Raw genomic sequence first — 23,927 nt, forward strand, 5'->3', positions numbered from 1 at the left:
AGTGAGATGACGCCCCTTGGGGTGCCCAGTGAGATGAGGCCCCTTGGGGTGACCAGTGAGATGAGGCCCCTTGGGGTGCCCAGTGAGATGACGCCCCTTGGGGTGCCCAGTGAGATGAGGCCCCTTGGGGTGCCCAGTGAGATGAGGCCTGGTGGGGTGCCCAGTGAGATGAGGCCCCTTGGGGTGCCCAGTGAGATGAGGCCTGGTGGGTGCCCAGTGAGATGAGGCCCCTTGGGGTGCCCAGTGAGATGAGGCCCCTTGGGGTGCCCAGTGAGATGAGGCCTGGTGGGGTGCCCAGTGAGATGAGGCCTGGTGGGTGCCCAGTGAGATGAGGCCTGGTGGGGTGCCCAGTGAGATGAGGCCTGGTGGGTGCCCAGTGAGATGAGGCCTGGTGGGGTGCCCAGTGAGATGAGGCCTGGTGGGGTGACCAGTGAGATGAGGCCTGGTGGGGTGCCCAGTGAGATGAGGCCTGGTGGGGTGCCCAGTGAGATGAGGCCTGGTGGGGTGCCCAGTGAGATGAGGCCTGGTGGGGTGCCCAGTGAGATGAGGCCCCTTGGGGTGCCCAGTGAGATGAGGCCTGGTGGGGTGCCCAGTGAGATGAGGCCTGGTGGGTGCCCAGTGAGATGAGGCCTGGTGGGGTGCCCAGTGAGATGAGGCCTGGTGGGGTGCCCAGTGAGATGAGGCCTGGTGGGTGCCCAGTGAGATGAGGCCTGGTGGGGTGCCCAGTGAGATGAGGCCTGGTGGGGTGCCCAGTGAGATGAGGCCCCTTGGGGTGCCCAGTGAGATGACGCCCCTTGGGGTGCCCAGTGAGATGAGGCCTGGTGGGGTGCCCAGTGAGATGAGGCCTGGTGGGGTGCCCAGTGAGATGAGGCCTGGTGGGTGACCAGTGAGATGAGGCCTGGTGGGTGACCAGTGAGATGAGGCCTGGTGGGGTGCCCAGTGAGATGAGGCCTGGTGGGGTGCCCAGTGAGATGAGGCCTGGTGGGGTGCCCAGTGAGATGAGGCCTGGTGGGGTGCCCAGTGAGATGAGGCCTGGTGGGGTGCCCAGTGAGATGAGGCCTGGTGGGTGCCCAGTGAGATGAGGCCTGGTGGGGTGCCCAGTGAGATGAGGCCTGGTGGGGTGCCCAGTGAGATGAGGCCTGGTGGGGTGCCCAGTGAGATGAGGCCTGGTGGGGTGCCCAGTGAGATGAGGCCTGGTGGGGTGCCCAGTGAGATGAGGCCTGGTGGGGTGCCCAGTGAGATGAGGCCTGGTGGGGTGCCCAGTGAGATGAGGCCTGGTGGGGTGCCCAGTGAGATGAGGCCTGGTGGGTGCCCAGTGAGATGAGGCCTGGTGGGGTGCCCAGTGAGATGAGGCCTGGTGGGTGCCCAGTGAGATGAGGCCTGGTGGGGTGCCCAGTGAGATGAGGCCTGGTGGGGTGCCCAGTGAGATGAGGCCTGGTGGGGTGCCCAGTGAGATGAGGCCTGGTGGGGTGCCCAGTGAGATGAGGCCTGGTGGGGTGCCCAGTGAGATGAGGCCTGGTGGGGTGCCCAGTGAGATGAGGCCTGGTGGGGTGCCCAGTGAGATGAGGCCTGGTGGGGTGACCAGTGAGATGAGGCCTGGTGGGGTGCCCAGTGAGATGAGGCCTGGTGGGGTGCCCAGTGAGATGAGGCCTGGTGGGGTGCCCAGTGAGATGAGGCCTGGTGGGGTGCCCAGTGAGATGAGGCCCCTTGGGGTGCCCAGTGAGATGAGGCCTGGTGGGGTGCCCAGTGAGATGAGGCCTGGTGGGGTGCCCAGTGAGATGAGGCCTGGTGGGGTGCCCAGTGAGATGAGGCCTGGTGGGGTGCCCAGTGAGATGAGGCCTGGTGGGTGCCCAGTGAGATGAGGCCTGGTGGGGTGCCCAGTGAGATGAGGCCTGGTGGGGTGCCCAGTGAGATGAGGCCTGGTGGGTGCCCAGTGAGATGAGGCCTGGTGGGGTGCCCAGTGAGATGAGGCCTGGTGGGGTGCCCAGTGAGATGAGGCCCCTTGGGGTGCCCAGTGAGATGACGCCCCTTGGGGTGCCCAGTGAGATGAGGCCCCTTGGGGTGACCAGTGAGATGGCCCAGTGAGATGAGGCCTGGTGGGGTGCCCAGTGAGATGAGGCCTGGTGGGGTGCCCAGTGAGATGAGGCCTGGTGGGGTGCCCAGTGAGATGAGGCCTGGTGGGTGCCCAGTGAGATGAGGCCTGGTGGGGTGCCCAGTGAGATGAGGCCTGGTGGGTGACCAGTGAGATGAGGCCTGGTGGGGTGCCCAGTGAGATGAGGCCTGGTGGGGTGCGGTGCCCAGTGAGATGAGGCCTGGTGGGGTGCCCAGTGAGATGAGGCCTGGTGGGTGCCCAGTGAGATGAGGCCTGGTGGGTGACCAGTGAGATGAGGCCTGGTGGGGTGCCCAGTGAGATGAGGCCTGGTGGGGTGCCCAGTGAGATGAGGCCTGGTGGGGTGCCCAGTGAGATGAGGCCTGGTGGGGTGCCCAGTGAGATGAGGCCTGGTGGCCCAGTGAGATGCCCTGGTGTGAGATGAGGCCTGGTGGGGTGCCCAGTGAGATGAGGCCTGGTGGGGTGCCCAGTGAGATGAGGCCTGGTGGGGTGCCCAGTGAGATGAGGCCTGGTGGGGTGCCCAGTGAGATGAGGCCTGGTGGGGTGCCCAGTGAGATGAGGCCTGGTGGGGTGCCCAGTGAGATGAGGCCTGGTGGGGTGCCCAGTGAGATGAGGCCTGGTGGGGTGCCCAGTGAGATGAGGCCTGGTGGGGTGCCCAGTGAGATGAGGCCCCTGGTGGGTGCCCAGTGAGATGAGGCCTGGTGGGGTGCCCAGTGAGATGAGGCCTGGTGGGGTGACCAGTGAGATGGCCTGGTGGTGAGATGAGGCCTGGTGGGGTGCCCAGTGAGATGAGGCCTGGTGGGGTGCCCAGTGAGATGAGGCCTGGTGGGGTGCCCAGTGAGATGAGGCCTGGTGGGTGCCCAGTGAGATGAGGCCTGGTGGGGTGCCCAGTGAGATGAGGCCTGGTGGGTGACCAGTGAGATGAGGCCTGGTGGGGTGCCCAGTGAGATGAGGCCTGGTGGGGTGCGGTGCCCAGTGAGATGAGGCCTGGTGGGGTGCCCAGTGAGATGAGGCCTGGTGGGTGCCCAGTGAGATGAGGCCTGGTGGGTGACCAGTGAGATGAGGCCTGGTGGGGTGCCCAGTGAGATGAGGCCTGGTGGGTGCCCAGTGAGATGAGGCCTGGTGGGGTGCCCAGTGAGATGAGGCCTGGTGGGGTGCCCAGTGAGATGAGGCCTGGTGGGGTGCCCAGTGAGATGAGGCCTGGTGGGGTGCCCAGTGAGATGAGGCCTGGTGGGGTGCCCAGTGAGATGAGGCCTGGTGGGGTGCCCAGTGAGATGAGGCCTGGTGGGGTGCCCAGTGAGATGAGGCCTGGTGGGGTGCCCAGTGAGATGAGGCCTGGTGGGGTGCCCAGTGAGATGAGGCCTGGTGGGGTGCCCAGTGAGATGAGGCCTGGTGGGGTGCCCAGTGAGATGAGGCCTGGTGGGGTGCCCAGTGAGATGAGGGTGCCTGGAGGCCTGGGGTGCCCAGTGAGATGAGGCCTGGTGGGGTGCCCAGTGAGATGAGGCCTGGTGGGGTGCCCAGTGAGATGAGGCCTGGTGGGGTGCCCAGTGAGATGAGGCCTGGTGGGGTGCCCAGTGAGATGAGGCCTGGTGGGGTGCCCAGTGAGATGAGGCCTGGTGGGGTGCCCAGTGAGATGAGGCCTGGTGGGGTGCCCAGTGAGATGAGGCCTGGTGGGGTGCCCAGTGAGATGAGGCCTGGTGGGTGCCCAGTGAGATGAGGCCTGGTGGGGTGCCCAGTGAGATGAGGCCTGGTGGGTGCCCAGTGAGATGAGGCCTGGTGGGTGCCCAGTGAGATGAGAGGCCTGGTGGGGTGCCCAGTGAGATGAGGCCTGGTGGGGTGCCCAGTGAGATGAGGCCTGGTGGGGTGCCCAGTGAGATGAGGCCTGGTGGGGTGCCCAGTGAGATGAGGCCTGGTGGGGTGCCCAGTGAGATGAGGCCTGGTGGGGTGCCCAGTGAGATGAGGCCTGGTGGGGTGCCCAGTGAGATGAGGCCTGGTGGGGTGCCCAGTGAGATGAGGCCTGGTGGGGTGCCCAGTGAGATGAGGCCTGGTGGGTGCCCAGTGAGATGAGGCCTGGTGGGGTGCCCAGTGAGATGAGGCCTGGTGGGGTGCCCAGTGAGATGAGGCCTGGTGGGGTGCCCAGTGAGATGAGGCCTGGTGGGGTGCCCAGTGAGATGAGGACTGGTGGGTGCCCAGTGAGATGAGGCCTGGTGGGTGCCCAGTGAGATGAGGCCTGGTGGGGTGCCCAGTGAGATGAGGCCTGGTGGGTGCCCAGTGAGATGAGGCCTGGTGGGGTGCCCAGTGAGATGAGGCCTGGTGGGGTGCCCAGTGAGATGAGGCCTGGTGGGGTGCCCAGTGAGATGAGGCCTGGTGGGGTGCCCAGTGAGATGAGGCCTGGTGGGGTGCCCAGTGAGATGAGGCCTGGTGGGGTGCCCAGTGAGATGAGGCCTGGTGGGGTGCCCAGTGAGATGAGGCCTGGTGGGGTGCCCAGTGAGATGAGGCCTGGTGGGGTGCCCAGTGAGATGAGGCCTGGTGGGTGCCCAGTGAGATGAGGCCTGGTGGGGTGCCCAGTGAGATGAGGCCTGGTGGGGTGCCCAGTGAGATGAGGCCTGGTGGGGTGCCCAGTGAGATGAGGCCTGGTGGGGTGCCCAGTGAGATGAGGCCTGGTGGGGTGCCCAGTGAGATGAGGCCTGGTGGGGTGCCCAGTGAGATGAGGCCCCTTGGGGTGCCCAGTGAGATGAGGCCTGGTGGGGTGCCCAGTGAGATGAGGCCTGGTGGGTGCCCAGTGAGATGAGGCCTGGTGGGTGTCCAGTGAGAAGAGGCCTGGTGGGGTGCCCAGTGAGATGAGGCCTGGTGGGGTGCCCAGTGAGATGAGGCCTGGTGGGGTGCCCAGTGAGATGAGGCCTGGTGGGGTGCCCAGTGAGATGAGGCCTGGTGGGGTGCCCAGAGATGAGGCCTGGTGGGGTGCCCAGTGAGATGAGGCCTGGTGGGGTGCCCAGTGAGATGAGGCCTGGTGGGGTGCCCAGTGAGATGAGGACTGGTGGGTGCCCAGTGAGATGAGGCCTGGTGGGTGCCCAGTGAGATGAGGCCTGGTGGGGTGCCCAGTGAGATGAGGCCTGGTGGGGTGCCCAGTGAGATGAGGCCTGGTGGCCCAGTGAGATGAGGCCTGGTGGGGTGCCCAGTGAGATGAGGCCTGGTGGGTGCCCAGTGAGATGAGGCCTGGTGGGGTGCCCAGTGAGATGAGGCCTGGTGGGGTGCCCAGTGAGATGAGGCCTGGTGGGGTGCCCAGTGAGATGAGGCCTGGTGGGGTGCCCAGTGAGATGAGGCCTGGTGGGGTGCCCAGTGAGATGAGGCCTGGTGGGGTGCCCAGTGAGATGAGGCCTGGTGGGGTGCCCAGTGAGATGAGGCCTGGTGGGGTGCCCAGTGAGGGTGCCCAGTGAGATGAGGCCTGGTGGGGTGCCCAGTGAGATGAGGCCTGGTGGGTGCCCAGTGAGATGAGGCCTGGTGGGTGCCCAGTGAGATGAGGCCTGGTGGGGTGCCCAGTGAGATGAGGCCTGGTGGGGTGCCCAGTGAGATGAGGCCTGGTGGGGTGCCCAGTGAGATGAGGCCTGGTGGGGTGCCCAGTGAGATGAGGCCTGGTGGGTGCCCAGTGAGATGAGGCCCCTTGGGGTGCCCAGTGAGATGAGGCCTGGTGGGGTGCCCAGTGAGATGAGGCCTGGTGGGGTGCCCAGTGAGATGAGGCCTGGTGGGTGTCCAGTGAGATGAGGCCTGGTGGGGTGCCCAGTGAGATGAGGCCTGGTGGGGTGCCCAGTGAGATGAGGCCTGGTGGGGTGCCCAGTGAGATGAGGCCTGGTGGGGTGCCCAGTGAGATGAGGCCTGGTGGGGTGCCCAGTGAGATGAGGCCTGGTGGGGTGCCCAGTGAGATGAGGCCTGGTGGGGTGCCCAGTGAGATGAGGCCTGGTGGGTGCCCAGTGAGATGAGGCCTGGTGGGTGCCCAGTGAGATGAGGCCTGGTGGGGTGCCCAGTGAGATGAGGCCTGGTGGGGTGCCCAGTGAGATGAGGCCTGGTGGGGTGCCCAGTGAGATGAGGCCTGGTGGGGTGCCCAGTGAGATGAGGCCTGGTGGGGTGCCCAGTGAGATGAGGCCTGGTGGGTGCCCAGTGAGATGAGGCCTGGTGGGGTGCCCAGTGAGATGAGGCCTGGTGGGGTGCCCAGTGAGATGAGGCCTGGTGGGGTGCCCAGTGAGATGAGGCCTGGTGGGGTGCCCAGTGAGATGAGGCCTGGTGGGGTGCCCAGTGAGATGAGGCCTGGTGGGGTGCCCAGTGAGATGAGGCCTGAGGTGAGATGAGGCCTGGTGGGGTGCCCAGTGAGATGAGGCCTGGTGGGGTGCCCAGTGAGATGAGGCCTGGTGGGTGCCCAGTGAGATGAGGCCTGGTGTGAGATGAGGCCTGGTGGGGTGCCCAGTGAGATGAGGCCTGGTGGGGTGCCCAGTGAGATGAGGCCTGGTGGGGTGCCCAGTGAGATGAGGCCTGGTGGGGTGCCCAGTGAGATGAGGCCTGGTGGGGTGCCCAGTGAGATGAGGCCTGGTGGGGTGCCCAGTGAGATGAGGCCTGGTGGGGTGCCCAGTGAGATGAGGCCTGGTGGGGTGCCCAGTGAGATGAGGCCTGGTGGGGTGCCCAGTGAGATGAGGCCTGGTGGGGTGCCCAGTGAGATGAGGCCTGGTGGGGGTGCCCAGTGAGATGAGGCCTGGTGGGGTGCCCAGTGAGATGAGGCCTGGTGGGGTGCCCAGTGAGATGAGGCCTGGTGGGGTGCCCAGTGAGATGAGGCCTGGTGGGGTGCCCAGTGAGATGAGGCCTGGTGGGGTGCCCAGTGAGATGAGGCCTGGTGGGGTGCCCAGTGAGATGAGGCCTGGTGGGGTGCCCAGTGAGATGAGGCCTGGTGGGGTGCCCAGTGAGATGAGGCCTGGTGGGGTGCCCAGTGAGATGAGGCCTGGTGGGGTGCCCAGTGAGATGAGGCCTGGTGGGGTGCCCAGTGAGATGAGGCCTGGTGGGTGCCCAGTGAGATGAGGCCTGGTGGGGTGCCCAGTGAGATGAGGCCTGGTGGGGTGCCCAGTGAGATGAGGCCTGGTGGGGTGCCCAGTGAGATGAGGCCTGAGATGAGGGGTGCCCAGTGAGATGAGGCCTGGTGGGGTGCCCAGTGAGATGAGGCCTGGTGGGGTGCCCAGTGAGATGAGGCCTGGTGGGGTGCCCAGTGAGATGAGGCCTGGTGGGGTGCCCAGTGAGATGAGGCCTGGTGGGGTGCCCAGTGAGATGAGGCCTGGTGGGTGCCCAGTGAGATGAGGCCTGGTGGGTGCCCAGTGAGATGAGGCCTGGTGGGTGCCCAGTGAGATGAGGCCTGGTGGGTGCCCAGTGAGATGAGGCCTGGTGGGTGCCCAGTGAGATGAGGCCTGGTGGGGTGCCCAGTGAGATGAGGCCTGGTGGGTGCCCAGTGAGATGAGGCCTGGTGGGGTGCCCAGTGAGATGAGGCCTGGTGGGGTGCCCAGTGAGATGAGGCCTGGTGGGGTGCCCAGTGAGATGAGGCCTGGTGGGGTGCCCAGTGAGATGAGGCCTGGTGGGGTGCCCAGTGAGATGAGGCCTGGTGGGGTGCCCAGTGAGATGAGGCCTGGTGGGGTGCCCAGTGAGATGAGGCCTGGTGGGGTGCCCAGTGAGATGAGGCCTGGTGGGGTGCCCAGTGAGATGAGGCCTCTGCTCTCATCCTTCTAGATCTATCGGCTGCCTTCGATAGTGTGAACCATCAGATCCTCCTCTCCACCCTCTCCGAGTTGGGCATCTCCGGCGCGGCCCACGCTTGGATTGCGTCCTACCTGACAGGTCGCTCCTACCAGGTGGCGTGGCGAGAATCTGTCTCCTCACCACGCGCTCTCACCACTGGTGTCCCCCAGGGCTCTGTTCTTGGCCCTCTCCTATTCTCGCTATACACCAAGTCACTTGGCTCTGTCATAACCTCACATGGTCTCTCTTATCATTGCTATGCAGACGACACACAATTAATCTTCTCCTTTCCCCCTTCTGATGACCAGGTGGCGAATCGCATCTCTGCATGTCTGGCAGACATATCAGTGTGGATGACGGATCACCACCTCAAGCTGAACCTCGGCAAGACGGAGCTGCTCTTCCTCCCGGGGAAGGACTGCCCGTTCCATGATCTCGCCATCACGGTTGACAACTCCATTGTGTCCTCCTCCCAGAGCGCCAAGAACCTTGGTGTGATCCTGGACAACACCCTGTCGTTCTCAACCAACATCAAGGCGGTGGCCCGTTCCTGTAGGTTCATGCTCTACAACATCCGCAGAGTACGACCCTGCCTCACACAGGAAGCGGCGCAGGTCCTAATCCAGGCACTTGTCATCTCCCGTCTGGATTACTGCAACTCGCTGTTGGCTGGGCTCCCTGCCTGTGCCATTAAACCCTTCAACTCATCCAGAACGCCGCAGCCCGTCTGGTGTTCAACCTTCCCAAGTTCTCTCACGTCACCCCGCTCCTCCGTTCTCTCCACTGACTTCCAGTTGAAGCTCGCATCCGCTACAAGACCATGGTGCTTGCCTACGGAGCTGTGAGGGGAACGGCACCTCAGTACCTCCAGGCTCTGATCAGGCCCTACACCCAAACAAGGGCACTGCGTTCATCCACCTCTGGCCTGCTCGCCTCCCTACCACTGAGGAAGTACAGCTCCTGCTCAGCCCAGTCAAAACTGTTCGCTGCTCTGGCCCCCCAATGGTGGAACAAACTCCCTCACGACGCCAGGACAGCGGAGTCAATCACCACCTTCCGGAGACACCTGAAACCCCACCTCTTTAAGGAATACCTAGGATAGGATAAGTATTCCCTCTCACCCCCCCCTAAGTTTTAGATGCACTATTGTTAAGTGACTGTCCCACTGGATGTCATAAGGTGAATGCACCAATTTGTAAGTCGCTCTGGATAAGAGCGTCTGCTAAACGACTTAAATGTAAATGTAAATGTATGCATGATCTATTGACATGGTGGGGGGGTATAGTATGTTGGGGATGGTGTGGTATGCATGATCTATTGACATGGTGGGGGGTATAGTATGTTGGGGATGGTGTGGTATGCATGATCTATTGACATGGTGGGGGGTATAGTATGTTGGGGATGGTGTGGTATGCATGATCTATTGACATGGTGGGGGGGTATAGTATGTTGGGGATGGTGTGGTATGCATGATCTATTGACATGGTGGGGGGGTATAGTATGTTGGGGATGGTGTGGTATGCATGATCTATTGACATGGTGGGGGGGGGGTATAGTACGTTGGGGATGGTGTCCACGCCCAATTTCTCAGTTTTTGATTTGTTAAAAAAGTTTGAAATACCCAATAAATGTCGTTCCACTTCATGATTGTGTCCCACTTGTTGTTGATTCTTCACAAAAAAATACAGTTTTATATCTTTATGTTTGAAGCCTGAAATGTGGCAAAAGGTCGCAAAGTTCAAGGGGGTCGAATACTTTCGCAAGGCACTGTACATATAACTTTACTAGTTTAGCATGTAGGCTAACGTAACGTTAAAACAATGAGCCTCCACACAGTCAGTCAGTGCGTGAACGTGATCATTGCACCCAAGATTGAGCTACATACAACTGGCTAAGCAGTTGGTAGTCTAAATCCTGCCTGATGTTCCTGAAACCATTGACATACGTCAGCCTACTGTAACCACACAGAGAGAGAGTGTGTGTGTGTGTGTGTGTGTGTGTGTGTGTGTGTGTGTGTGTGTGTGTGTGTGTGTGTGTGTGTGTGTGTGTGTGTGTGTGTGTGTGTGTGTGTGTGTGTGTGTGTGTGTGTGTGTGTGTGTGTGTGTGTGTTAAGGTTGGGCGATTTGTGTACAAGCCTACATCACCCGATTGGGCCCCATAGCGATCCTCGTTCACTTTCTCGTGGCTTCTCATGGAAATATAACGTTTATTTGGAAAGTAATACATTTTTTGATATTTTTAAAAGCCTTCATGATTTGCGTAAATGTAATATACTATTACTCTTGTTGGTATTACATTTGGTGAAGAGCACATTGTGACTTGTTTTCAGACCTGACTTGGGACTTGAGTGCTAAGACTTGCGACTTACTTGTGACTTGTTTTGGGACTTGAGACTTACTTGTGACTTGTAAAACAATGACTTGGTCACACCTCTGCTAATCATTGACTGCTGTGTGTGCTACAGACTAATCCTGCTACTGATGACCTTGACGCCAGCTTTATGAGTACAGAGCCTGTAGACACATTCGATGAAGGCTTTCAGCCTGGAATCAAGATCAAGTTCAACATCATCTGACTTTGAAGCAAGCCAGGAGAGCCGAAGGTACATATCTATAGAAGCCATCTTGAGAAAACAAAACCACAGTGGTGCGTGGGTAAAATCACAGTGGTGCGTGGGTAAAACCACAGTGGTGCGTGGGTAAAATCACAGTGGTGCGTGGGTAAAACCACAGTGGTGCGTGGGTAAAACCACAGTGGTGCGTGGGTAAAATCACAGGGGAAGCCAATCCAGAAAAAACAGCCACATCACAACCTGTGTGTTGTGATAATTGATAATATAATCTATAAACTGTTAACTGTTAGTTTGTAGGCCTTGACACAGTGATATAGAGGCCTAAAGGCAGAGACAATAAGACACAGTGATATATAGACCTAAAGGCAGAGACAATAAGAAGACACAGTGATATATAGACCTAAAGGCAGAGACAATAAGACACAGTGATATATAGACCTAAAGGCAGAGACAATAAGAAGACACAGTGATATACAGACCTAAAGGCAGAGACAATAAGAAGACACAGTGATATAGAGACCTAAAGGCAGAGACGATAACAAGACACAGTGATATACAGACCTAAAGGCAGAGACAATTAGACACAGTGATATATAGACCTAAAGGCAGAGACAATAAGAAGACACAGTGATATACAGACCTAAAGGCAGAGACAATTAGACACAGTGATATATAGACCTAAAGGCAGAGACAATAAAACACAGTGATATATAGACCTAAAGGCAGAGACAATAAGACACAGTGATATATAGACCTAAAGGCAGAGACAATAAGAAGACACAGTGATATATAGACCTAAAGGCAGAGACAATAAGACACAGTGATATATAGACCTAAAGGCAGAGACAATAAGAAGACACAGTGATATACAGACCTAAAGGCAGAGACAATAATAAGACACAGTGATATATAGACCTAAAGGCAGAGACAATAACAAGACACAGTGGCAGAATAAAATTCAACCACACATTAGTTTCATTACAAAACCGTCTCTCCGGTGAAGTCTATCAAACATATTGCATGTAACAACTACATGACCTACAGCATGGGTCAAAGCCAGTTGATGTTAACATATTACATCTAGCTGAATGTTGAACTTCCATCCTCTCAGACCAGGGAAACAATGTATGAATGAATGAATGGTTGGATCAGAATCACCGTTGTAATCTTTGGCCAGTACGGAGATTTAAATAAAACCACAAGTCCAAATCACTTTTCTAAGTCTATGGCTAATTTAGAAAAAGGGACAATTTTTAGCTAGCTAGTCACTAGAGGACAACAACACAACAAGATGCAACAATTCAAGTTTTTTTTTTCTGTCAATAATGATGTTTGGCTTTTGATGTGATTGGTTCTGAAGCCAAATCTAAACTGGCTTCCCGTGGCACTTTTTTTGTTTGTTGGTGCACCAGGACCAATCACAGCTGAGCTCCCTCAGTTTAGCTCAACGCTGATTGGCTATTATTATTTCAAAAATGTAATCAAGGGAGGCCAAATGCTCACTGGCTCACTGGCTTTCTTTGCAGTCAATGCATACGACAATGTCATACTCTTTCTGCCCAGACAGCATCAGATAAATAAGCTGCGTATACTGAGACAGAGGGGCGCTGGTTTCAGTCCCTCTGATTATTTCACAGCTGAGATACATTCAGCCTCTTGCGAATTGAAGGACATTTATGAGTGGCTGTTACGGTACTCTTTGCATGGGGAGAGTGGCTGTTACGGTACTCTTTGCATGGGGAGAGTGGCTGTTACGGTACTCTTTGCATGGGAGAGTGGCTGTTAAGGTACTCTTTGCATGGGGAGAGTGGCTGTTAAGGTACTCTTTGCATGGGGAGAGTGGCTGTTAAGGTACTCTTTGCATGGGGAGAGTGGCTGTTACGGTACTCTTTGCATGGGGAGAGTGGCTGTTAAGGTACTCTTTGCATGGGGAGAGTGGCTGTTACGGTACTCTTTGCATGGGGAGAGTGGCTGTTACGGTATTCTTTGCATGGGGAGAGTGGCTGTTAAGGTACTCTTTGCATGGGGAGAGTGGCTGTTACGGTACTCTTTGCATGGGGAGAGTGGCTGTTACGGTACTCTTTGCATGGGGAGAGTGGCTGTTAAGGTACTCTTTGCATGGGGAGAGTGGCTGTTAAGGTACTCTTTGCATGGGGAGAGTGGCTGTTACGGTACTCTTTGCATGGGGAGAGTGGCTGTTACGGTACTCTTTGCATGGGGAGAGTGGCTGTTACGGTACTCTTTGCATGGGGAGAGTGGCTGTTACGGTACTCTTTGCATGGGGAGAGTGGCTGTTAAGGTACTCTTTGCATGGGGAGAGTGGCTGTTACGGTACTCTTTGCATGGGGAGAGTGGCTGTTACGGTATTCTTTGCATGGGGAGAGTGGCTGTTACGGTACTCTTTGCATGGGGAGAGTGGCTGTTACGGTACTCTTTGCATGGGAGAGTGGCTGTTAAGGTACTCTTTGCATGGGGAGAGTGGCTGTTACGGTACTCTTTGCATGGGGAGAGTGGCTGTTACGGTACTCTTTGCATGGGGAGAGTGGCTGTTACGGTACTCTTTGCATGGGGAGAGTGGCTGTTACGGTACTCTTTGCATGGGGAGAGTGGCTGTTACGGTACTCTTTGCATGGGGAGAGTGGCTGTTACGGTACTCTTTGCATGGGGAGAGTGGCTGTTAAGGTACTCTTTGCATGGGGAGAGTGGCTGTTACGGTACTCTTTGCATGGGGAGAGTGGCTGTTACGGTATTCTTTGCATGGGGAGAGTGGCTGTTATGGTATTCTTTGCATGGGGAGAGTGGCTGTTACGGTACTCTTTGCATGGGGAGAGTGGCTGTTACGGTACTCTTTGCATGGGGAGAGTGGCTGTTAAGGTACTGTTTGCATGGGGAGAGTGGCTGTTAAGGTACTCTTTGCATGGGGAGAGTGGCTGTTACGGTATTCTTCTAGCTCATTTAATATAATATATTATAATATATTATATTATATTAAATGGCATATATATTATTATATTATTATATTAGCTCATTTACTCTATTGTAGGCAGTGCTTGTCTACTCAACAGCACAACTACAAGTCAACCCCCCCCTCCTCAAACATCTTGGCTAACAGCCCATCTCAATGTCCCATTATGGTCTCTGAGTGTAACCAAACACACCAGTCTACTGTGCCCTTGTTTGATTACAGATGAACATGGCTTATTGCATGGTTACACATCCTCATCCTTCATGTCTTTCCAGGAGACTTGCAGTACTAACAAATCTTCTGAAAGAGGTCGAAGCAGTTGGGGGTGAAGAAAGAGAGGCTTGTCCACCTGGCTGTGGAGTACAGAAAGTGACCAGACGGTTGTCTAGAAGGAGCCAGAGCCACAGCCCCCCCCAAACCCAACATCCCTGCCAACATCGCCACAGCGCCAAAGCTTGCTAAACCAGCTGCCATTACTCAACACAAGAAGAGCTTCACCAGCTGAAGAACATTCTGGAATCGGCCTGGAAGATTCGACCAACACACTTTTTAAAACCTCCACATCCATATCCAGACTTAATGTGGTAATACTATTAAATGTCTAGTATGTTTAAAACTGCATTGTGCTACAGATATTGCTAGCTTTTGTACATACTGTATGTATATAATGATGTTTTATATTTTTGGGGGGGGGACTAATGAGTCCAGCTACATCAGAAACTAATAGTATTGACTTCAACTTCTTCTTCATTCATTATGATATTCATGAAATGTATTTAGATAAACTATCTTCCATCTAAAACAAATTATGCAGGGAGTTTAAACACCTCTCATCACTCATCATTATGTCTGAAACACCTCATCACTAATCATTATGTCTGAAACACCTCTCATCACTCATCATTATGTCTGAAACACCTCATCACTAATCATTATGTCTGAAACACCTCTAATCACTCATCATTATGTCTGAAACACCTCTAATCACTAATCATTATGTCTGAAACACCTCTCATCACTAATCATTATGTCTGAAACACCTCTCATCACTAATCATTATGTCTGAAACACCTCTCATCACTAATCATTATGTCTGAAACACCTCTCATCACTAATCATTATGTCTGAAACACCTCTAATCACTAATCATTATGTCTGAAACATCTCATCACTAATCATTATGTCTGAAACACCTCATCACTAATCATTATGTCTGAAACACCTCATCACTAATCATTATGTCTGAAACACCTCTCATCACTAATCATTATGTCTGAAACACCTCTCATCACTAATCATTATGTCTGAAACACCTCATCACTCATCATTATGTCTGAAACACCTCATCACTAATCATTATGTCTGAAACACCTCATCACTAATCATTATGTCTGAAACACCTCATCACTCATCATTATGTCTGAAACACCTCTCATCACTAATCATTATGTCTGAAACACCTCATCACTCATCATTATGTCTGAAACACCTCATCACTAATCATTATGTCTGAAACACCTCATCACTCATCATTATGTCTGAAACACCTCATCACTAATCATTATGTCTGAAACACCTCATCACTAATCATTATGTCTGAAACACCTCTCATCACTCATCATTATGTCTGAAACACCTCTCATCACTCATCATTATGTCTGAAACACCTCATCACTAATCATTATGTCTGAAACACCTCATCACTAATCATTATGTCTGAAACACCTCTCATCACTCATCATTATGTCTGAAACACCTCATCACTAATCATTATGTCTGAAACACCTCATCACTCATCATTATGTCTGAAACACCTCATCACTAATCATTATGTCTGAAACACCTCATCACTAATCATTATGTCTGAAACACCTCATCACTAATCATTATGTCTGAAACACCTCTCATCACTAATCATTATGTCTGAAACACCTCTCATCACTAATCATTATGTCTGAAACACCTCTAATCACTAATCATTATGTCTGAAACACCTCATCACTCATCATTATGTCTGAAACACCTCATCACTAATCATTATGTCTGAAACACCTCATCACTAATCATTATGTCTGAAAAACCTCATCACTCATCATTATGTCTGAAACACCTCATCACTAATCATTATGTCTGAAACACCTCATCACTAATCATTATGTCTGAAAAACCTCATCACTCATCATTATGTCTGAAACACCTCATCACTCATCATTATGTCTGAAACACCTCATCACTCATCATTATGTCTGAAACACCTCATCACTAATCATTATGTCTGAAACACCTCATCACTAATCATTATGTCTGAAACACCTCTCATCACTAATCATTATGTCTGAAACACCTCATCACTCATCATTATGTCTGAAACACCTCTCATCACTAATCATTATGTCTGAAACACCTCTCATCACTAATCATTATGTCTGAAACACCTCATCACTCATCATTATGTCTGAAAACCTCATCACTCATCATTATGTCTGAAACACCTCTCATCACTAATCATTATGTCTGAAACACCTCATCACTCATCATTATGTCTGAAAACCTCATCACTAATCATTATGTCTGAAACACCTCATCACTAATCGTTATGTCTGAAAAACCATGTATATAGCCATGTTATTGACTACTTCCTGTATATAACCATGTTATTGACTACTTCCTGTATATAACCATGTTATTGACTACCCCCTGTATATAACCATGTTATTGACTACTCCCTGTATATAACCATGTTATTGACTACTTCCTGTATATAACCATGTTATTGACTACTTCCTGTATATAACCATGTTATTGACTACTCCCTGTATATAACCATGTTATTGACTACTTCCTGTATATAACCATGTTATTGACTACTCCCTGTATATAACCATGTTATTGACTACTTCCTGTATATAACCATGTTATTGACTACTCCCTGTATATAACCATGTTAGTGACTACTTCCTGTATATAACCATGTTATTGACTACTCCCTGTATATAGCCATGTTATTGACTACTCCCTGTATATAACCATGTTATTGACTACTCCCTGTATATAGCCATGTTATTGACTACTTCCTGTATATAACCATGTTATAGACTACTTCCTGTATATAACCATGTTATTGACTACTTCCTGTATATAACCATGTTATCTATTTGCATTTTAATGTTTCATCTTTAACTTTGTTGTAAATGGACCCATAAGTCAGCAGCATTTCCCTGATAAATCTACATTTGTTGTCTATGAAGCAAGTGACAAATAAAATTAGATTTCGATTTGAGATTATGCACCAAAAATATTTCAGGAATGGGCTTTTTAAGTTTAATAAAATAAAATAAAATCTGGAGAAAGAAAATAAGGGGATAAAAAGTTATTAAACAACCCGTTTGCCATAATTCCCTCAATCCAATCAGGAAGGAGACGCAAAGGACAACAAACCCTGTGATTAGTCGGGAGACCCCATGGTTTTCAGGCGCCCCGCCCTTACATTGTGGCTTGTGAATGAGGGTAACTAGAAACCGACGTCACATCATCGTGTGCTCTTTTGTGTGCCACAGCATCAACTTTGTAGTGTCCAGCAAGGCAACGCTATGGACAGTGTGCACGATAAGAAAACTGCAACATTAATTTAACAATATTTCATACATTTACATGCGTAACGATCTCCAACACAAGCGAGGAGATGCGCGCTGTAGAACCTTCATTTTAACTAAGGAGACAGTGAATTACTTTATAAGCTGTTGATCCCGAGAAGGAAACGCAAAGGAGTACCTTTTTCTACAGCTATTTACAAAGACCTGAGACCAAGAAGTCATGAGAATACGGAGACCATGCGCACGGTTTTGTGAACTTGTACAAGCAGTTTAGGCTCGAGACAGAAAAGCGAATGGTTTTTCTGGTATATATGAAACTCGAGTTTTTGAAAAGGAACATTTTTTACATTTAGGATTTTATTCCATGTTTTTTTATTTTAACTATGGTGGAATCGGCTCATTGGACAGGTACGGCGCGTCGTGCGCTGGTGATCTTGTGTGCGCTTTTCCCGTTGTGTTCAGGCCAGTACCACGGTGAGAAGGGCATCTCTATACCCGAACACGGCTTCTGCCAGCCCATCTCCATACCCCTCTGTACCGACATCGCCTATAACCAGACCATCATGCCGAATCTCCTCGGTCACACGAACCAGGAGGATTCCGGGCTTGAGGTGCACCAGTTCTACCCGCTCGTCAAGGTCCAGTGTTCCACGGACCTGAAGTTCTTCCTGTGTTCTATGTACGCGCCGGTCTGTACGGTCCTCGAGCAGGCTATCCCGCCGTGCAGGTCCCTGTGTGAGCGGGCGAGACAAGGCTGCGAGGCCCTGATGAATAAGTTCGGTTTCCAGTGGCCGGAGAGGCTCCGCTGTGAGAACTTCCCCGTCCACGGAGCGGGAGAGATCTGTGTGGGTCAAAACACCTCGGACACCGGCGGTAGCCCCACCTCGTACCCAACACCCTACCTTCCTGAGCTCATGACTCTACCCCACAATATGGGTCGACCGAGCAAGCAACAGGAGTTCTCCTGCCCGCTACAACTGCAGGTGCCTAACTATCTGAACTACTATTTTATGGGGGTTAAGGACTGCGGCGCGCCTTGCGAGCCCACCAAGCCCAACGGGTTGATGTATTTTCGGGAGGAGGAGGTGAAGTTTGGCCGGCTCTGGGTCGGGATCTGGTCCATTCTGTGCTGTGTGAGCACCCTGTTCACAGTGCTGACCTACCTAGTGGACATGGGACGGTTCTGCTACCCAGAGAGGCCTATCATCTTCCTCTCTGGCTGTTACTTCATGGTGGCCACTGCCTACGCCGCCGGGTTCGTCTTAGAGGATAAAGTGGTGTGTATTGATCAATTCAAGGATACTGGTTATAAGACTGTAGCTCAGGGAACTAAGAAGGAGGGCTGTACAATTCTCTTTATGATTGTGTATTTCTTCGGCATGGCCAGCTCTATATGGTGGGTGATTCTGTCCTTCACATGGTTCCTCTCTGCCGGTATGAAGTGGGGGCATGAAGCCATTGAGGCCAACTCTCCGTATTTCCACCTCGCTGCCTGGGCTGTACCCGCTGTTAAAACGATAACCATCCTGGCCATGGGACAGGTGGATGGAGATCTACTCACAGGGGTGTGTTATGTGGGCATCAACAGTGTGGATTCCTTGCGTGGTTTTGTTCTGGCACCTCTTTTTGTCTACTTGTTTATAGGGACGTCGTTCCTTCTCGCGGGATTTGTCTCTCTGTTCCGGATCAGAACTATCATGAAACACGACGGAACCAAGACGGAGAAGCTGGAGAAGCTTATGGTTCGGATCGGAGTGTTCAGTGTCCTCTACACGGTTCCTGCCACGATCATCATAGCCTGTTGCTTCTACGAGCAGGCGTTCCGTGAACAGTGGGAGAAAACTTGGCATACACAGATCTGTAAAAGGTTCGCTGTGCCTTGTCCAACAAACAATTTTGCGCCCATGACCCCAGACTTTACTGTCTTCATGATCAAGTATTTGATGACTTTGATTGTCGGCATCACCTCCGGGTTTTGGATATGGTCAGGCAAAACACTGCAGTCATGGCGCAGGTTTTATAAGAGACTGAGTACCAGCAACGAGGGAGAAACGACAGTATGAACATCAATGACAGACCGAGTATCAGCAACGAGGGAGAAACGACAGTATGAACATCAATGACATGTCAATGAATGTTTCAATGACAGACCGAGTATCAGCAACTATTCAATGACATGAGATATCAGCTGACGTACGAAGGGCTATATAAATAAATTTGATTTGACAGACCGAGTGATAATATAATGGGCTTGTGTCCCAAATGGCACCCTACGCCCTATTTAGTGCACTACTTTTGTCCAGGGCCCATATAGTAGTGCACTAGTAAGGGAGTAGGGTGCCATTTGGGATTAGAACATTACGCATGGAATAAGACCTATGATGAGTTCAATACGGGGGTCCGTGGCTCGTGCAGCCCCGCCCCCCTCCTTTCAGGAGCCAATAAAAAGCCATTGTGGTTTCCCAGATCCCAGGGTTGTTGTTACGAAAACAAGCTCATACGGACACTTTATTGTGCAACGATCGTCTGAAGGGGAATCCGGAGAAACGGATCGTTCCTAACGTATCGTTACCGGCATGTAGGTCAAATTCTGAATCATGTAGAGCCCCTGGGTGTTTGTAAGAAAGTGTTTTTCATTTACAGAGGTGATCCTGTGACAATTGTATACAATGAATGAGCCTATTCACACTATAGAGCTACGACGACATCATATAACGCTACTGGCTTCAGTTGAAGACAGAACATGTTTGACCTGATGAATTCATTTTTGTTTGACATTCGCAGCCAACCAGTGACAATCATGCATATTTTTGTGGCACAGTAAGACTGACAGACATTGCATTTATAGATGGGATAGAATATGCATGTGTGTAGCAGTGGAATTATGCCAGCTACTGCAGTATACATATCTTGCAAAAACATATATTTTTTTTCTTCAAAAAATTTAAAATCTATTTTGGATAAAAATCATGCAATTTTTCTTACAAATGCTTTTTAACGCTGTAAACGGTTTGTAGGCTATTTGTACAATTTCACAGATTAAAATTATTATTTTAAATATCTTGCTTTCGTGGTCAAATGTGTATGAGAATAGTTTATATTTAGCGGAATAAGATGACTGTAAGCAGTCTATGGAGGTAGGCCAGCAATCCTGTGGTTTAGTTTCTCTGGCACGGTTTACAAATGCTAACGTTTTAGCATTTGTGGACGCAAATCCCATTCAAGTCCTGGTACCGATATTAGCATTTTTTCACGCGCCTCACGTTCAAAACATTGACAAGTATCTCAAATTGATTGTGAAGCTCAACTAAATCACGTATACATGGTTTTGAACATGATGCGTGAAAAATGCAGTTATCCAAATGTGTATGCCACCATCTTGGTCTATTTCAAATCTTCTCTCATTGATTGAGACAGGTGGGTGTCCACTCCAAAGTGCCGCCCCCTGCAATGAGACGTGGACGTTTGGAACGGGGCAGCAGGTAGCCTAGTGGTTAGAGGCAGGTAGGCAGGTAGCCTAGTGGTTAGAGGCAGGTAGGTAGCCTAGTGGTTAGAGGAGGCAGGTAGCCTAGTGGTTAGAGGCAGGTAGGCAGGTAGCCTAGTGGTTAGAGGCAGGTAGGTAGCCTAGTGGTTAGAGGAGGCAGGTAGCCTAGTGGTTAGAGGAGGCAGGTAGCCTAGTGGTTAGAGGCAGGTAGACAGGTAGCCTAGTGGTTAGAGGCAGGTAGGTAGCCTAGTGGTTAGAGGAGGCAGGTAGCCTAGTGGTTAGAGGAGGCAGGTAGGTAGCCTAGTGGTTAGAGGAGGCAGGTAGCCTAGTGGTTAGAGGAGGCAGGTAGGTAGCCTAGTGGTTAGAGGAGGCAGGTAGCCTAGTGGTTAGAGGAGGCAGGTAGGTAGCCTAGTGGTTAGAGGAGGCAGGTAGCCTAGTGGTTAGAGGAGGCAGGTAGCCTAGTGGTTAGAGGCAGGTAGGTAGCCTAGTGGTTAGAGGAGGCAGGTAGCCTAGTGGTTAGAGGAGGCAGGTAGGTAGCCTAGTGGTTAGAGGAGGCAGGTAGGTAGCCTAGTGGTTAGAGGAGGCAGGTAGGTAGCCTAGTGGTTAGAGGAGGCAGGTAGGTAGCCTAGTGGTTAGAGGCAGGTAGGTAGCCTAGTGGTTAGAGGAGGCAGGTAGCCTAGTGGTTAGAGGCAGGTAGGCAGGTAGCCTAGTGGTTAGAGGAGGCAGGTAGGTAGCCTAGTGGTTAGAGGAGGCAGGTAGGTAGCCTAGTGGTTAGAGGCAGGTAGGTAGCCTAGTGGTTAGAGGAGGCAGGTAGCCTAGTGGTTAGAGGCAGGTAGCCTAGTGGTTAGAGGCAGGTAGGTAGCCTAGTGGTTAGAGGAGGCAGGTAGCCTAGTGGTTAGAGGAGGCAGGTAGCCTAGTGGTTAGAGGCAGGTAGGCAGGTAGCCTAGTGGTTAGAGGCAGGTAGGTAGCCTAGTGGTTAGAGGAGGCAGGTAGCCTAGTGGTTAGAGGAGGCAGGTAGGTAGCCTAGTGGTTAGAGGAGGCAGGTAGCCTAGTGGTTAGAGGAGGCAGGTAGCCTAGTGGTTAGAGGCAGGTAGGTAGCCTAGTGGTTAGAGGAGGCAGGTAGCCTAGTGGTTAGAGGAGGCAGGTAGGTAGCCTAGTGGTTAGAGGAGGCAGGTAGGTAGCCTAGTGGTTAGAGGAGGCAGGTAGGTAGCCTAGTGGTTAGAGGAGGCAGGCAGGTAGCCTAGTGGTTAGAGGAGGCAGGTAGGTAGCCTAGTGGTTAGAGGAGGCAGGTAGGTAGCCTAGTGGTTAGAGGAGGCAGGTAGGTAGCCTAGTGGTTAGAGGAGGCAGGTAGGTAGCCTAGTGGTTAGAGGAGGCAGGTAGGTAGCCTAGTGGTTAGAGGAGGGAGGCAGGTAGCCTAGTGGTTAGAGGAGGGAGGCAGGTAGCCTAGTGGTTAGAGGAGGGAGGCAGGTAGCCTAGTGGTTAGAGGAGGGAGGCAGGTAGCCTAGTGGTTAGAGGAGGGAGGCAGGTAGCCTAGTGGTTAGAGGAGGGAGGCAGGTAGCCTAGTGGTTAGAGGAGGGAGGCAGGTAGCCTAGTGGTTAGAGGAGGGAGGCAGGTAGCCTAGTGGTTAGAGGAGGGAGGCAGGTAGCCTAGTGGTTAGAGGAGGGAGGCAGGTAGCCTAGTGGTTAGAGGAGGGAGGCAGGTAGCCTAGTGGTTAGAGGAGGGAGGCAGGTAGCCTAGTGGTTAGAGGAGGCAGGCAGGTAGCCTAGTGGTTAGAGGAGGCAGGCAGGTAGCCTAGTGGTTAGAGGAGGGAGGCAGGTAGCCTAGTGGTTAGAGGAGGGAGGCAGGTAGCCTAGTGGTTAGAGGAGGGAGGCAGGTAGCCTAGTGGTTAGAGGAGGGAGGCAGGTAGCCTAGTGGTTAGAGGAGGGAGGCAGGTAGCCTAGTGGTTAGAGGAGGGAGGCAGGTAGCCTACTGGTTAGAGGAGGCCTGACAAGGTACAAATCTGTCGTTCTGCCCCTGAACAAGGCAGTTAACCCACTGTTCCTGGGCCGTCATTGAAAATAAGAATATGCTCTTAACTGACTTTTCTCGTTAGATAAAGGTAAAATAAAACGTCAATTTAAAAAAAGTTGTGTTTTGTCCTCCAAGTTGGGAATTGAGGAGGTATGAATAATTAAAGGATGGTTAAATCTGTGGTGTGATTGACCTACATGGGTTTGTTGGGCCGCGTCCAACATGGCCTGATTGACCTTTCCAATGCCGTCTTTATTTTCTTTTGACCTTAAAATCAACATGGATTTTTGTCACTTCCTGATACGTTGGCGCCACCTATCTGCAGATTGGAGCATGTCAGATTTGACCTTGGGTAATAAATTACCAACTACCAGCTAATAGAGTATTAATATAAACAAGATTAAAACTGACAGCCCAGGTATAAAATAAAAAATGTTTGTTTCGATCACAGTTAATCTTATTCTTCAGTCCCACTGGCAGATACTGAAACGAAAATGACATGCAATTTGTACGCTTCCTCTAAAGCTGTCTGGACTTCTAAACAGGGTCTGTTCTGTTGGACTAAAACTGTCTGGACTTCTAAACAGGGCCTGTTCTGTTGGACTAAAACTGTCTGGACTTCTAAACAGGGCCTGTTCTGTTGGACTAAAACTGTCTGGACTTCTAAACAGGGCCGGTTCTGTTGGACTACTGGACGAGTCATATAAATCAAATCAACGTTTATTTGTCACGTGCTGGGGGCCAAAAAGTATTTAGTCAGCCACCAATTGTGCAAGTTCTCCCACTTAAAAAGATGAGAGAGCCCTGTAATTTTCATCATAGGTACAATACAACTACTGACAGACAACATGAGAAAAAGAAAACCAGAAAATCACAATGTAGGATTTTTAATGAATTTATTTGCAAATTATGGTGGAAAATAAGTATTTAGTCAATAACAAAAGTTTCTCAATACTTTGTTATATACCCTTTGTTGGCAATGGCAGAGGTCAAAGGTTTTCTGTAAGTCTTCACAAGATTTTCACACACTGTTTCTGGTATTTTGGCCCACTCCTCCATGCAGATCTCCTCTAGAGCAGTGATGTTTTGGGGCTGTTGCTGGGCAACACAGACTTTCAACTCCCTCCAAAGATTTTATATGGGGTTGAGATCTGGAGACTGTTTAGGCGAAGCCACTCCTTCGTTGCCCGGGCAGTGTGTTTGAGATCATTGTCATGCTGAAAGACCCAGCCACATTTCATCTTCAATGCCATTGTTGATGGAAGGAGGTTTTCACTCAAAATCTCACGATACATGGCCCCATTCATTCTTTCCTTTACACAGATCAGTCGTCCTGGTCCCTTTGAAGAAAAACAGCCCCAAAGCATGACATTTCCACACCCATGCTTCACAGTAGGTATGGTGTTCTTTGGATGCAACTCAGCATT

At 51.9% G+C, this 23,927-nt stretch overlaps 2 protein-coding genes across 2 annotated transcripts in view; one reads left to right on the forward strand and one right to left on the reverse strand.

Annotated features, from left to right (window-relative positions):
* Positions 1 to 10,069, reverse strand: part of LOC123992958 (alsin-like) — a 23,266-nt gene extending 13,197 nt beyond the window's left edge. Inside the window, exon 1 of the mRNA XM_046294672.1 lies at positions 10,008 to 10,069. Within this exon, the coding sequence (XP_046150628.1) occupies positions 10,008 to 10,069 (62 nt within the window). The remainder of the gene's footprint in view (positions 1 to 10,007) is intronic.
* Positions 10,070 to 16,979: 6,910 nt separating this feature from the next.
* LOC124035183 (frizzled-7-A-like) overlaps positions 16,980 to 23,927 on the forward strand; it is a 56,350-nt gene continuing 49,402 nt past the window's right edge. Inside the window, exon 1 of the mRNA XM_046348645.1 lies at positions 16,980 to 19,132. Within this exon, the coding sequence (XP_046204601.1) occupies positions 17,390 to 19,069 (1,680 nt within the window). The 5' untranslated portion in view covers positions 16,980 to 17,389 and the 3' untranslated portion in view covers positions 19,070 to 19,132. The remainder of the gene's footprint in view (positions 19,133 to 23,927) is intronic.

The sequence above is a fragment of the Oncorhynchus gorbuscha genome, linkage group LG01, assembly GCF_021184085.1.
Source record: "Oncorhynchus gorbuscha isolate QuinsamMale2020 ecotype Even-year linkage group LG01, OgorEven_v1.0, whole genome shotgun sequence".
NCBI classification, from domain to species: Eukaryota; Metazoa; Chordata; class Actinopteri; order Salmoniformes; family Salmonidae; genus Oncorhynchus; species Oncorhynchus gorbuscha.